Source organism: Chaetodon auriga, chromosome 12 (assembly GCF_051107435.1).
Source record: "Chaetodon auriga isolate fChaAug3 chromosome 12, fChaAug3.hap1, whole genome shotgun sequence".
In the NCBI taxonomy this organism is placed as follows: Eukaryota; Metazoa; Chordata; class Actinopteri; order Chaetodontiformes; family Chaetodontidae; genus Chaetodon; species Chaetodon auriga.
The window spans coordinates 15,715,651-15,731,026 of NC_135085.1; the positions used below are offsets into that span (position 1 = coordinate 15,715,651).

A 15,376-nucleotide genomic window follows, 5' to 3' on the forward strand; every position below is an offset into this window, starting at 1 on the left:
ATGCTGAGACTGCGCTTAGTTAGCCCGTACATGGATCAGTGGCGGCTTTTGGAGATGCAGTCTCTGCCGCGTGTTTGACGTTTGCAGAAACCAGGCCTGCAGCATACAAACGGCAGTTACTCTGTGGGCTTGTAATGGAATCAGAGCACATGTATGAAACATTGCTTTATTGCATTGACCTGTTTAGTGTCTGCACTAATCTAATTTGCCCCACAGTTAAATGGCCCTGCACACAGTCACAAAGACGTAACAACATAATGGCATCAGTTACTGTGCAGCTATCAGCGGTCCTGTCACCTGTCATGAAACATTAGAGGATGCAGGTGCAGATGGATGGTTGACCTACATCACAGGTTTGATTTCAGTCATTAATACCTCTGCACACACACCCACCCACCCACACACACACACACAGTCATCTGGACCAGCAGCTGAGAGATTACAGTTAGTGGAACAAGAACCATTATCATTTACCTAAGGATCTTGTCTATGGGTTTTTTAGCCAAGAGGCAGGGACGTGTGCATGTGTATTTGTGTGTGCATGTCATTGTGCATGTTTGTGAGCATGACGTGTGCATACATACCGGTCCCTGTTAGTGCGATGTGCGTGTGTCGCCTGCTGACACAGCATCCGTCTCACTAGAAGAGGTTGTCTTCTTGTTTTTATTTTCCCATCATTCAGCAGCTCAACTACAGCCCCATCTGCTTTCTGTCTGCACACTGCTGCTGCACGCAAGAAACTCTCCCAATTACAGGAGCTAGCTCTTGATTTTCCACTAACATCCTCCTACCAAGGAGACCAGACATCTTTGAGTTTCTCTTCTCACACACTCAGCCTAACCTTTTTACTCTGTCTCCATCCGTTCTTTCTCTGCATTCTTCTCCTTTTAGTAATACTCCTTTGTTGTTGATATAACAGACTGACTGACTGTCTGGTGCAATTACAGTCGTGTTTTACAGTGCAGTTGTGAATACTGCACATTCAGGCATTCATATTGTGATTTGAAAAGGAGTTTTTCCCTTTTTGCTTTTTTTCATTTGTGCAACAAATGAGTAAATAAATCAGCAATATAGGTAGATGTTCTCTAAATACAACTTGCTTCTAGCCATGCCAGTATTATTAAGGCATATCTCATGAATATAATGTTTAAAAATCATGTAGCCTATTGCATTTATAGAATGCCACTAATATGTTTTAGTATTCATTTTGTTGTGTTTTTTCCATGCACCTTGCAGCCTCAGCACACAGGCCAGCCTGTCCGTACAGGCTTAGGGTCTTCTCAGGTCTGCTCTGGAATATGAAACATTAAACACAGCACACCCAGTGTACAGATGTTAATTGTGCTGAGCAGCTTGATGCTGTGTGCAGTGTCGAGGTGCGGGGACACCGATGGCTGGAGTGCCTACCATTATACCTGTCATGAATGCAAATACATGAAGCTGAAGCCCAGACAAGGCTGCATTGCAGATGTTGGAAGAGACATGATATGGGGTACTTCCCTAACAGATGTTAGATGCATACTCTGTGTTAAAATTCAAATATGCCTGCAAGTTTAGATGGAATTACACATCTAAATGTGCACACAGATGCAAGCAGGAACCCACAGTATATGGACCTGTATGGACTCTCTGTATCACAATCCAATGCTCAAGTCTGGCTGCATGTTTCAGCCACATTAAAGCTGCAGTAGGTAAGATGGAGAAGAGAGCAGACTTAGCCTGAAAATTTGAACCAACACAAGGTCCACGTCACTCCCCATCCCTCTCCGCTGCACTCATGTCCTGCCTCCAAGCCCCTCCACCCTGCGGCGTCTGTGCGGCTGCCACGACAACCAGTAACGTTAGCCTTCACATCGGAAACAAGCTAACTCTGCCCAGCCGCTACATCACAGTCGCTAAAATACCGTACGTGCTGTGGAGTGTTACTTTAACAGTCACCATATTAGCTTTATGGTTATTTGTTGTCTTAGCCTTATATGCTGTTGTTGGCAGCGGCAGTTTCTCCTTTGCGGGTGGCTGTTGCTCCGCCATAGCTTTCACTAGCCTCCTGACACCGGCAGCATGAGCGGAGGGAGGGGGCGGTTTGCAGTGTGTGTGAGTAGTGATTGACAGATGTCAGACACTCTCTCAGATGCTCCTCTGGCTCTGATTGGTTGTTTTGTGTCGGGCACGGTGGATTCTTGCAAATTGCAGTAGGAGCAGTAGGTGGGACCAATTGAGCCAGTTTTTTTCACAGAGTACATGTTTCATGTACTGCTGTCTGGGCATAGGGGCAGTTTTAGCAAATATGACGTAAAAATTACTATTATACAAGGTACCTACTGCAGCTTTAAGCTAAAAAAAGCTAAACTCAACTCATTCACCACCCACCACTCCCTGTTTCTCTCTTTCTCTCTCTGCTGCTGCTGCTCTGTGTTGCAATCCCTGTGTACAGTAAGCACCGCTGTCCGAAAGAGTACAATCAATACACACCAGATGCATGGTGGGATGGGACAAATTTCTGCTGCAGAGCTCTGTGTGCCAGCAGGGTTTACCAGGGGATTTACAGTACGTCGGAGAAACACTTCATGCAGGCACTGGGACAGATTTCACTGTAGCCTCAATGTGTGCAGATATTCTGTGTTGTGTCTCACTACTCCGTTAATCATTTGGGCAATGATTTGCATGTACGCTCTTGTGGAAGAAAGTCTGGTCATATGATCCAGTTTTTGTTGGAATTCAAAAGGCAGTTAAATGTGACTGCAAGGTCAAGAACAGGCAGAATTTGCAATCACAAATTCGAGCTGTCAGTTCTTTTTTCAAAGGGAAAGAGAATTTCAGATTAACTAGATGGACCGGCGCCAGTGCAGCGGCTGGTGAATTTGTAATGTTTTTAGTTGTTTGTAGCAACACTAGAGGCTATTAGCACAAGTGTTTAACAAAGTGCTGATAATTAGTGGCAGGAGATTTTCTACCAGCCCTCTCTCTCTCCCAAACGCACACGCGCACATCACACAACTGACGTCTCACACCATCACATGATGCACTAACATCCCTGCATCTCAAAAGACAACCAAGCATCCATCTTCCCTACTTGGTTGCACATAGGCCCTCTTGTGTCGAAGCATCCCAGGCCTGAATAAAACATGAGTGGGAAAATCAGAGCAAGAATAGCAGTGCTATATCCAGGACCTTCACTGGATGCTCCTGCTGCATGAATGTTCAATAAACCATCAGTGTCACCAGGCCAGAAAACCTGCCAACCTCTGTAGCAAGATGGTTCAAAGGAAACGACAGGCAGGTGTCTTCTATGAGAGCCCGCAGGAAGCTGCATCTTCCCAGAATCTCTCCCTCCCTCTCTCTCTCTCTGCTTTCTTTTCATCTCCCTCACTCTCTCTCTCTTTGCCACACTTGGAAGTGCGGGAAAGGCACTTGGCTGTGATGTGCTTTTCCACACGCCAGCTGAGAAATAACGCCTTTTTCAAAAGCCTCCCAAGCTGAAGAAAGCTGCATGACGATGTGCTTATGGGCCATATTTATAGTAAGCGTGGCAGCACACTGGGCAGAGAGGGGTAAAGGACCAATTATGCTTGGAGGAGAGAGCTCTGTGTGAATCGCTGTTACTCTTTAATGCTGGTTTTCCTGAATTTAAAGCAACATTCAATGAATTCTGTGGGGTTGTTGAGGAAATAAAACAAAGGAGGCAGCATGCTGTACCCAGTCTGTTGTGTGACGGATAGGCGGGTGATATCTACAGTGACAACAAAATGTATATTCCCAGCGAGATAATGCCAGGCAGGTGGGAGACAAATGATGGGCATCCATCAAGTGGATATGATGAATGTCTACAGAACAGTATTTGTTGCTGGCATCACCAGTGCAGCTCCCATAGTGCACCAGCTCTTAAGGACATTTCTGCTGAGTAAGAGACTTTACAGAGTCAGAATCCCTCCGATGCTGCTGCAAACCTGGGACTCAATTCAATCAAAGCTGCATTGCACCACTCAGCAGTCCTTCAAAATTTTCGGCTCTTACGCTTCTAAACCCGGTCAATATTTCTGTAAAAGAAAGCCTTTACATTAACAGCTAACATGGTATTCCATATTTGACTAACGACACCCCTCAATCACTGTTAATCCTCAAATGTTTTGTCACAATATAAACCACAAATTAATAACGTTCCAACTGCCAGTTTAGAAAAGCATCGCCATTTGGTATTTTTAGAATATTAAGATTTCCAGAGTGAGTTCACATGTTGTCATACATTTCAATTTTGCTGGAATAATCAATATGGAATAAATATTGCCGTTTATGTTATAGTATCAACCTTATTTTGAAGTGAAGCTCTTCAAACAGAAACAGAGATGTACTGCGTATGCTCTACACTGAACATTATGGTTAATTATGCCTGCACTTTTCAGACAGTTATATAAGCCTGTATAAAAACAGACTAACAGTCTACAGAATAAATGAATAATTCTGTGGAATTAAGTGATTGAACCAAAAGGACATTTTGCTTCGATCCTATAACTGATTATGACTATTTTGTAATCACATCATATCATGACTAAAATGTTGACTTTTTGAATTACAGTTTTTTAAACTGTAAAGAAGGAAAATCTTCTTATAAACTAGAATAGCACTAAACAGCATTCAGTCTACTGCCAGCACATATTTAAGGATGCATCAGTTAAATACAGTATGTCTCTATATACATTTTGTGGCACCATCTGCAAATGCTCATTCTCAGAAGATCTGAATCTGTTTTAACATCTTGATGGTAACAGTAACTACCATATATATTGTAGTTATTACAATCTGCACATATAAAAGTTAATTAAAGGTCCCACACACTCTGACAGACATGCAATGCAGCAAAGCATGTCAAAGGAACATTCTGTGACACATATGTGTTTTCAAACTAACACACAAAATATCTAAAGGCAAAAGTTTCGTTGTAACATTTTATAATAAACTTTATTTGTATAGCACCTTTTGTACAAGAAATGCAGTTGAAAATGTTTTACAACAAGTAAATCACATGCACCAAGTGCTTCCCATAAAAAAGACTTAGGGATAGAAAATGAATGTAAAATAAGATGGGAGAATAAAATCCACTTGATCATAACAGTAAAAATGAGATAGAATAAGGATGACAATAAAGACAATGCATAACACAAGATGGAAAATAAAACAGAAAAACAGTAATAAAATAAAGCTAAAAAAGAAGTGCAGCAGTGCACAAGCGAGAGGCAAAGCATAAAAGTTTCAGGCCTGTATCAGGAGGTCGTAGCTAGTTAGTTGCTGATATCTACAAGCAGTGTGTTCCAGAGCTTTTGGGCATAATGGGCAAAGGCTGCGTCCCCAGTTTTCTTTCAGCTGTTGCTTGAAGTCTCCAATAGACCAGCAGCAGATGATCACAGTGTTCTTAAAGGCAAATAGTGAAAAAAGGAGTTAGCAATGTATCTTGGTCCAAGTCCATTAAGGGCTTTGTATACAAGGAGGAGGATCTTAAAATCAATTCTGAACGTTACAGGAAGGCAGTGCAGAGCAGCTTAAATTGGACTAATGTGCTCTCTCCTCTGTTGGTTTTGGTTAATAGAGCTACAGAGTTTTGAATGAGCTGAAGTCTCAGTGTTTTTTTTCTCTGGAGGCCAGTAAATAGTGTGTTACAGTAATCGAGTTGGCTTGATTTATAAATGGTCATACTTTAACTTGTTTCTATGGTGGAAAAATGAAGTTTTCTTCACCTTATTAATGTGGGACTTGAAGCTTAGATCTGAATCCTGGGTGACATCGAAATTTGTAACTTCAGATTTAATCCAGGAAGATAATTTCCCCAGATTATTGAACAGCATTTCTCTTTTTGTTTTAGGGCCGACTAGTAGGATTTCACTTTTGTCCGTTTGAAATTACTCCTCATCCATGTATTTATTGCTAAGGATAGTCAGTGATGGTGTCTATGGCTGCAGCATCATTTGGTTCAGCAGACATGTACAGTTGTGTGTCATCTGCATAAATATGGAAACATACATTGTGCTCTCTGATGATGTCACCAAGAGTTGCTGAATTTAGTCTTAAGTCGCTAGTTATTAGTGTATTAAATGTCAGTGCTGTGGTGTGTACATAGATACAGGAAAGGATTGGAGAGAGATATGGGCAATGTCTAATGAAGCTAAGGTCCCTGGCTGGACCAACACAAGAGGCATAGCAGTTCATGATTGGCGCCTTGACACCTGCGTCGCCAGCTTTTGAGCAAAAAGGCTTCACTAACCTCAACCAGACAGTTTTTATTTTCTCAAAGAAGGCAAACTACTTTAAGCAATCTTTCTAAAAAGCTGGAACATGATGCTGGGATTTCTGTCCCTATTCTAAGAGAAAACTAGGGATTGCATGGGGTCACATCAAGAGCCATTACTGTATCAGTACCAGAAGCTGTTACACAGTTAAAAATGACTCATACCGTGTGGATTGTTGTATCATTGTCTGCAGAGAATTATTCGCTAGTAACACCTGCAATTATGACAGCAGTCATGGCTCATAAGTAACTAGCAAAACTCTGCAATGTGACATGTTATATAATGCTGAGCTACCTGTGCCTGAGACCAGGAGATATTAGTCTTAACTTCAGCAAAGCCAGAAGAGGCCAGAGGGGACCAAAGCTCTTCAGTCGATAGTCCACTCCATACAGTGGTGTTCATCGAGAGCGAGCAGGACCATTGGAGGTCTCAGTCTAAGAAAAAGCCGAGTGTCTCTGCAGACGGAGACAGCCAGAACATCCCAGAGGAGTGGTACAGTCTGCCTAGCAGGAAGTGTTGCAGAGCCTGGTGAAGATTGCTTTCATTTAGTGGGACTTTCTTCTCTTTGGGTTTTCACAAGCTTGCTGTCAAGTAGTGTAATTTTATGAGCACATAACCAAACCTTATTGCCTCATAATTTGCGTTGTGTAGCACGTCCTGTCCACAGCCCTGTCAAAAGACTTGAAATAGGAAAGCATAGAGTGTTCCCTTCTCCCTCACAGCACCTTTCATTAAACAGGACTGATAAAAATGTCCTTGCATCCCTACTGTGCGCTTATTACAGAGATGTTCATTTCCCCCCCAAAAGCTGCTGTCTGTCACCTTGCCTGCAACACTGTTTCTTAATTAGCAGACAAAGTGGAAGTGGAAAATCCCAAACTGAAGGTTCCTCTATGTTCTGCAGAGATGAGGCTCAGTGCAGAAAATCAGTCTGATGCTTGAGACATTACAAGATTACAGTCCTACAGAACAACGTCCAATGTCAAAATGTTCTGTAGTCCAAAAGACATTTTGATTCTGACAGCAGGAAATTCACAGACATTTGTTGCACGTCACCATGTCATAGGATCTGGTCTGCAATATTACCAGCGAGTCCATTTATAGGCCCTGTACATGTAATGCAGTTTGACTCTGGCAGATGAAGCCGAGGCAGCCCCTGGAGCACCACTGCTCCCTGGTGGAGCAATGCTTTTTCTGCAGCAGTGCTCTGCTGCACAAGTGTGCGGCGCTGAAACAATTTATTGGATGATTGATTAGTTGATAAACAGAAAAGTAACCATTGAACTGAGACACTGAAGTCACTTAAGAAAGAAATGTGCATTGTTTATGATTGTACAACCCTGATTCCACTCGTTGGGATACTATCACCTGTTACCAATGAACCTGTTTACCTGTGGAATGTACCAAACTTTCCCAGTCAGTTGTTGCTGCTGTCACAACTTCTTTGAAACATGTTGCTGCATCAAATTCAGAATAAGCAGATATTTACAGAAATCAATTATGTTGATGAGGTAAAACAATAAATATGTTGTCTTTGTACTGTTTTTAGTTGAGTATATATCAAAAAGGATGAGCAAAATATCCCATTCTGTTTTATTTCTGTTTTACGTAGCATTGCACGCAGCAGCGTTGCAACACTTAAAGGCCCATGTAGGGCTGCAACTACTTCTTATTTCCATTTTCCAATAATCTAACCATTATTTTCTCACTTCATCGGTTGTTTGTTTGGTCTATAAGCATCAGGACACCATGAAAAAATGTTTTTCCATGGTGACGTTTTGTCTGACAAACAGTCCAAACCCAAAGATATTCAGTTTAGAACGATAGAAAGCCACAAAGAGCAGAGAATCCTCACATTTAAGAAGCTAACCCCACACACTGCATGAATGTACATTTTTGATTGAAAAAAAAATTAATCAATTATCAAAATAATTGTCCATTACTTCCCTGTTGACAAATCGTTTCAGCTCCACTCACATGCATGCAAAGTCAAGCCCCTGTTCAAAGAGATATCAAGAAAAGCACTCATTCTGTGTCTCCTGGCTTTATTTAAGCATGTCACAGCAGACGTTACAGCATTATATAGCCCTGTGAGTGTTTCAGCAGTTGTTCTAACAGTCTGTGCTATTTCTGTCAGATTGGATTAACCCAAAATTACCCAAATTGTGGAGTCTGCCTCCTCTTACTTCTATCAGACAGCCTTGAGCTTCTTGTAGCCTTCAGGGAAACCTTGTAGACATGAGCAGACTTTAGAGAAGACTTTGATTTGACACACTCCGTGAGGACCGAGGACTGCTTCTGATCTCAGTGAATAAAAATCACTCCATGTATCAGACAAAATGTTGTAGATTATTTGCATATCTTAATTATAAAAGCCGTCATACATATGCAGCATTGAGACAAAGTTGATGACAGAACTTGTGATATGCACTCTACGCGGTGGCAGACTGAAGAACGACACACGAATGAAGAGCAGTTTTTACGCACTGACAGCGTGAAGTCACAGACAAGCCTTTTCTCTGTGTTCTCGAAGGCGAGTTTTCCTCGTGAACGTCTTGCCACACCTCGGACACGTGAAGGGCCGCTCTCCCGTGTGAACCATCATGTGCTTTCGCAGCTCATTGTTTAATCTAAAGGCTTTGCTGCAAACCTCGCACACGAACGGCCGCAGCCGGATGTGTTTGGCTCTGCGGTGGGCCATCAAATGGGAGCTCCTCTTGTAACACACACCGCAGTCGTCACACTTGAACGGCCTTTCCTCTGTGTGCTGAATCATGTGAAGCTTCAGCTGAGCTGCGCTCGGCCAGCCTTTCCCACAGGTGTCGCAGAGGTACGGCTCTTGCCCCGAGTGCTTGTACAGATGCCACTTCAGGTAGGTTTTCTGATAGAATTTCTTCCCGCACACCGGGCACGGGTAACCACCTGTGTGCCTCACCATGTGCGCTTTCAGGCAGTCTCTTGTACTGAACTGTTTCCCACAGAAGGAACAAACACTAGGCTGCCGCTCTTTGTGCTTGCTCTGGTGCATAATCAGATGAGCGAGACATTTGAAGCTTTTCCCGCACGTTTCACAAATGCGCGGCGTTGCACTCGCAGTATGTACTTTCTCATGATAATCTAGTCCTGGCTTTGTGTAACATTTGTTGCAGACAGCGCACTGGTATAATTTCTTGTTTTGCTGATGTCGAACCAATTCGCACAGCCTCACAAATGTTCTCTTGCACAAAGGGCAGGGGTATGAGCCTCGGACTTTGTGTGACTTGGAATAATGTCTTTTCATGAGGACGATTTTGGAAAAGTTCTTCTCACACATGGTGCACTTGATGGCGCGAGCTTTAGTCTGGGATCCATCTGCATGGTTTGCAGAGACTGGAGTTTTCACACTCTCAGAGCTGGTATTGTCAGCTGATCGGAAACTACACCCACTGATGACGAAGTGGCTCACGCTTGTTCGCTTTTTCCTTCGAGGAGCTACTTTGACACATTTGCTCTGGTGCTTCTCAAAGCTCTTGTAATAAGTAAAACCCTGGCCGCATTCCTGACACATCAGATTTGATTTACACGGCTGTATAGCAGGTGCATCTGTGATTGCTGGGGCCTGATCTGTATCACCTGAAATAACTGGATTCTCCTGATTCCTTCCCTTTGCGCTGCTCAAGGATTTGTCCTCCTGTGAAAGCTTGTTTAAAACTCTGCATTTACCCTCCTGATGTGTCTCGCAGTCTTCGTGGTTGTCAAAGTCTTTCCCACAATAAGAGCAAAAATAAGGACTCTGCTCAGCGTGGCATCTCATGTGCCTCATCAAGTCTGTCGAACGGGTGAATGTCTTCCGACATACGGAGCACTGTTTGGCACGACTGCTTCTTTTACATGATTCCTGGGGTACAGGAACATTTGAAGGCCCAGTTTCGGGATCACTGGGAGGACACTCTTTGATCTTATCAGCAGGGTTTGGTTTGGAGTGATGAGCTAAGCCTGTGGAACACTGTTGGTCCGTCTTTGCTTGTCGTTTACTCCTGACCACGCAAGTCCTCTGGTGTTTGTCAAAGTTCTTTTGGTAAGTGAAAACCCTGCCGCAAACACGACAAACAAGACTATAGTCATCATTAGGCCGATTCAAGCTGGGAAGACGGCTCAAATTTGACGGGTCATGTGTTGTGACACTTGGCGATGGCGGAAGCTCAGCTGCACTTCTCGAAGCATTGGTCTTTGGTCTAGGATGTAAATGTATCATCTCAAAAAAGCTACTTTGGCTCACAGAGTTTGACTGACTCATTCTGTTTGTAAAGCAAACACTATGGGTAGTCTTATGCTTCTTCAGTTTGTTCAGGGAACCAAAATCTTGGCCACAAACAAGACACTTGAAGGTTTTTGAGGATGTCCTACTGTCAGTCTTCAAAGGGCGAAACCACTTGTTGTCCATGCCATCATCATCATCATTATCAGTAGACTCATTTTCATCAAAAGGCTGAAGGATAACTTCAACAGAGGCTCCCTGGTCTTCAGTCAGATCATCGTGATGCTGCTCTCCATTTCTTCCTACATTCCTCAACAATTCTGACTTTATCTCCCTAAAGTTTTCCTCTTCATCCTTTTTTGACTCACTGTCATCTAAGCTATCTCTGTGCCAATCGTCTGAGACGCACAAGGATCCAGATTTGATAAGTGCATCTCCTTCTTCACTGTCCACATCTGGTAGGTGATAGGACAGGCTGGAAAGGATGCAATCAGCAGCAGTGGAAGACAAGGCTAGAAAAAAAAGACACAAAACACTGTGTTTTCAGGCGCTAACACTGAAGAAAAATGAACAATACAACAATCAATCAGGAATAGCGTGAAAATTCCTCCGCGTGCTACCTTGTGGAACTTTGTGCCCGTGATGTTTGTGATGCCGAATGAGTGTATGCAGGGACTCAGGTTGATTCATGAAGTCCACACACTCTTTCAAGACAGAAGGGGAGAGACTGAGCCAAAGGGAGGTCTTGAAATGGAGCAGAACAGTTCAAATCAATATATTAGAATCAGATATTATCACATTCAAACTCCACTGCGCATTTCAGGGGTCATACATTTTGTTCATTTCTTCGTGTGCTTGTGAAACAACAAACGCACTGCTGACATACTGAATATTTCATAGATGCAGTTGTACACCTGACACTGTTAAAAATCTAGGATTTCTTTATTTCTTATCCCAGGATTATTTTTTGCACGTACTTGTTCAAGGTTTGGAACAGGCAGCAGATTCTGCAGATTGAAGAGGAACTTTCTCATTAGAGCCTGTAAGGCTGAGTCATATTTAGGACCAAACACTGTTGGGAAGGTTTTCTACAGGATCACAAGAAAGGTATTCATTACAAGGGACTGAGAGGCCCCTTTGATGCCACCACAGGTCAATAAAAAGACATTAAACCAACAAAAAATGCAATCAAACCATGTATGACAATAACACAGGATACAGTAAAAACCAACTCACCTGATAAAAGATATCCCTCTGGCACTGATCGTCCACTAGAGTGTGGACAAGCTCCAGGAAGTTTGCCACTGATGCTTTTACCTCAGAACTGCAAGTCTTAAAAAAGAGAATAAAAAAAGAATGAATCAAACGGGAATGACACAAAGAGCGATGGAGGTTTAACGAGCGCACCAACCTCCTTATCCTGGTTCATAATGTAGGCGTTTATTCTGCTCAGATGAGGCTGGATGGCCTGTGGGCTGGCAAAGCCATCATTGCGGCACAACTCTAGCACCACCTGGTGGCAAAACAAGAGATGGACCCATTTAGTGGTTTTGTCAACTTTTGTGATGTGGAGGTGTGGTTCCAAGTGGCATCATCTGACCAGGAGTACCATACATAAAGAACTGGATGCATGTTATGAGTAACAGTACTATCAGCAGTAAACATACCTCCTATACAGAATGACCCCTGTCTGTGTAATAGTATTATATGCAGTATTTTATCATGACTAAAGCATACTGTGCAGCATTTTATTGTTACAGCTGGTGGAGGTGGAGCTAATTTTAGTGACTTTGATACAACTCACCTTATTTTCTGAAGGTTTTATTTTAATTGTCTTTTCCTGCAGTAACTGTAGCTGTCAGATCAATTAAGTCGAGTAAAAAAAAACAAGATTTCCCTTTAAAATGTAGCAACGTCGCAGAAGTATTGTTCTGGTTTTGGGGCTGAGTTGAGTCTGTTTCCTGCTTTATTTTGATGCTTACTCTCCTCATGGGACATGTTTGGCTTCACTTCCTGTGTTTGTGTGTTTTCACGCCTTTGTGATAGTTTAGTTTCACCTGTCCCTCATTAGCCTTCCCTCCCTTGTGTGTTTAATCATGTGTTTTCCCCTCCTTTCTTCCCAGTTTATCTTAGTTCTTTGTGTGTCTAGCCTTGCAGCTGCTTCCTTGTGTTGTTTGCACCTCATGAGTTTCCTGGTGTTTATTCCCCATTGATTTTGGGATTTACTTTGTTCCACTGGACTCTTTATTGGACTTTGTTCTTGCCTGCTCTCTTTCGTGTTCATGTGCCTGTTTGGACTGCCTTACCTGGTTTTGACCTCTGTCTTCCTCATCATCCTGCAGGCCTCTTTAAACCTTTGGATATTGGTGTTAATAAATTCATTGATCTGTTTAGGTAGGGTCTGAACACAGGTGCTAGAGGTTCAGACCCTACCTTTTGTATTCCTTGTTTCCCTGTATGCACAAGTATAAATTCCCAAAGTACTGTAGTGGAGTAATGTACTTAGTTACATTCCATCACTAGTATTTCTGGTAGATTGTAGAAGTTTGTAGCAGACTTATCAAGTCATCCACCACCTGACTGTTACCTTTGCACGCAGACCCATCACTAGCTGGACTCTCTCTGTGTACGTGAGCAGTTCAGGGACCGTTTCCAGCACCGTGCTAACGAACTCCTCCAGCAGACCATAGTACATCACAGCCCCCTGCTTCACGATCCCCCACAAAGCAGCGGACACAAGCTGCAGAGGCGGGACGATAAGACGGAGAGAGGAAAGGGGAAGGAAGCCTGAGGTAGACAAATGTTAATACTGTCAGGTGTCAGCACAGAGACAACTGTTTTTGTCTTTTTTTCCACCAGAGTTACAATAAATGACCCATTTGTAGTGCTGCAGATTTTGCGTTAACACTAGCCTTAAGTTACCCTAAACATCACATAACGCTATCTTATCAACCGTTAAGACAAGTGCGGGCTGAATGGAGGTCGGTTTAGCTGAGTGTCAAACACTCACCGTGGTCCATTGACATCTTGCTCATTTTGGGGCTATGGACACCATCATTTTAACATTTGAGGCAGGCTATTCGCTACTATAGCAGCCATACGACAACGTCCGACTGTGGAACATGGAAGCTACGTCCGACGTATCGCGCTTCACTTTGGGAATTTTTCCAAATGACGCGTTACGTCGTTACGCACAAACGTGCAAGGCACCGGCATGTTTCGTAAGGCTTTTTTTTTTTTTTTTTTTCCTTCAATGTACAGTTCTCTTAATAATATTCGTGGCATTTTTACAGCAACAAAAACAGGCTTGATGACACCCTATTTTGTCTCCTTAGCACTCACATTCGGTTTTTGTGAAGAAAGAGGCACGTTTACTCTCCATCATTCATTACATGTGCTATGAAGAAAATTACCAAAGTAGCCCACTAGATGGCAGCACTGCAACATGGGCGAAGCTTGGCACCTCTGAAGAAGCCTCCTTCAACTGGCCCTGCAACAAGCCTAGTATTTTGTTTGCTATTGGGGACTTTTGCAGCAAGTTATAATATAAATACTAATGTAATACCTGCATATATTTTATTTCTAGCCATTATTGCAACTTTTTAAACATGTTATTACATATACAAGGAATTCGACTCCTGTTTTTAAGTTCCTCTTAATGTTCTAACACACAAAACAAAATACAGGAAGATATACGGCCAAAACAAAGGACAGCAGAGCACGATAAATAACTATTATGTAAATACAAGTAGCGCAGAAAAGGTGTGTGTGTGTGTGTGTGTGTGTGTGTGTGTAAAGGAATAATGAACAATAACATGCAATGTCTACATAGAAGTCAAGTGTTCTGTAGATGATGAGTTTACTGGCACATCATTTTTTTTATAAAGCTAAATTATTGCATGCAAACTTTTGCCCAGTTTAGCTCAGTCAATTTTATTCACATATCATAAGCTTATTACGTTACCTTCCTGCTGCAAAAATGAAATGCAATGTAAAATGCAAAAACAGGAAGATACTTAAAAAAAAAATCTATAGATGAAAAGCATATGAGGTGCACAAAATGTCAGGTAGCACCAGGTTTATGTTAACACCTGTTAACTTGGAATTCCAAAGTTGTACAACGTGTCCAGCAATGCAGAAAACATACTGAGACAGGGCAAGAGAGACAGGAGGAGAGGAGGCAAAGACAGACAGGAGTGAATTATAACAGAGATGACAAGCGAGCAGTCATCCGTTTACAGTTTTCTGCAACCGCAGTCCCAAGCATCTTACCACAATCCCTGACAGTCTGTGACAGTCCTCTATGAACATTTCTGTTGGCTTCAGAGGCGGAGCAGAATTATATTCACAGTGACTATTAATGTCAAGAGGGAAAGTTGTCAATTTCCACCACTGTTTGTGGAAAAAAAGACAAACAAGTGGATACATCTCCATCTCCGTTTGACATTTGTCTGTCTTTTGCTCTGTGTCCCTGTTTGATTCCTTTTCCAAAGGAACACCTCACTGTTTCACTCCTGAAGCGTTGCACTCACTCTGTGGACTTTACATAATCATGTCACATTACTCTGCTGCTTGTCAGGAGGAAGATTGAGCTCAGCGCTGAAGGTGGAGCCAAGAACTGCATAAAAGATTTGCGAGGAATCATTCTCCTCACAGATTACAATTGCGTAACTATCATTCACGTTTCCCTGCAGGAAATAAGAAAGGGGGGGAAAGGCGAGGCACCGCACATTTACCATCTAATTAAGTCTCTTTTAGATTGTGTCAGGATAGTGTGGTACTGTTTGTGTGTGTGTGTGTAACTATGGGAGAGTAAGGCAGATAATAATGCAGAGAGAGAATGACAGATGGGAAGAGACAG

The 15,376-nt window shown here is 42.6% G+C and overlaps 2 protein-coding genes across 8 annotated transcripts in view; one reads left to right on the top strand and one right to left on the bottom strand.

The window, feature by feature from the left end:
• LOC143328761 (phosphatase and actin regulator 1-like) overlaps window positions 1–15,376 on the top strand; it is a 48,562-nt gene that overhangs the window by 2,934 nt on the left and 30,252 nt on the right. The gene's annotated exons all lie outside the window — the stretch shown is intronic.
• On the bottom strand, window positions 8,084–13,660 carry LOC143328769 (uncharacterized). Of its 4 annotated transcripts, XM_076744078.1 has the most exons (7): window positions 13,526–13,660; window positions 13,103–13,302; window positions 11,927–12,028; window positions 11,752–11,847; window positions 11,493–11,603; window positions 11,136–11,259; window positions 8,084–11,027 (listed from the first exon to the last, which is right to left on the bottom strand). In XM_076744078.1, exons 1-7 carry the CDS (start codon window positions 13,548–13,550, stop codon window positions 8,779–8,781), a joined length of 2,907 nt encoding a protein of 968 aa, XP_076600193.1. In that variant the 5' UTR covers window positions 13,551–13,660; the 3' UTR covers window positions 8,084–8,778. The 4 variants fall into 4 exon arrangements, with proteins under 4 accessions (XP_076600193.1, XP_076600194.1, XP_076600195.1 ...); XM_076744079.1 differs by lacking the exon at window positions 11,493–11,603 and having other exon boundaries at window positions 13,526–13,630; XM_076744080.1 differs by lacking the exon at window positions 13,526–13,660 and having other exon boundaries at window positions 13,092–13,169.

Excerpts from the sequence above, each read along its gene's own strand:
- LOC143328769 (XM_076744078.1), bottom strand. The coding sequence starts at position 13,550 with ATGAGCAAGATGTCAATGGACCACG. Across the intron at positions 11,604-11,751 it reads AGAGGGATATCTTTTATCAG|AAAACCTTCCCAACAGTGTT; the intron begins GTGAGTTGGTTT and ends GTGATCCTGTAG. Across the intron at positions 11,028-11,135 it reads CGGGCACAAAGTTCCACAAG|CCTTGTCTTCCACTGCTGCT; the intron begins GTAGCACGCGGA and ends TTTTTTTTCTAG.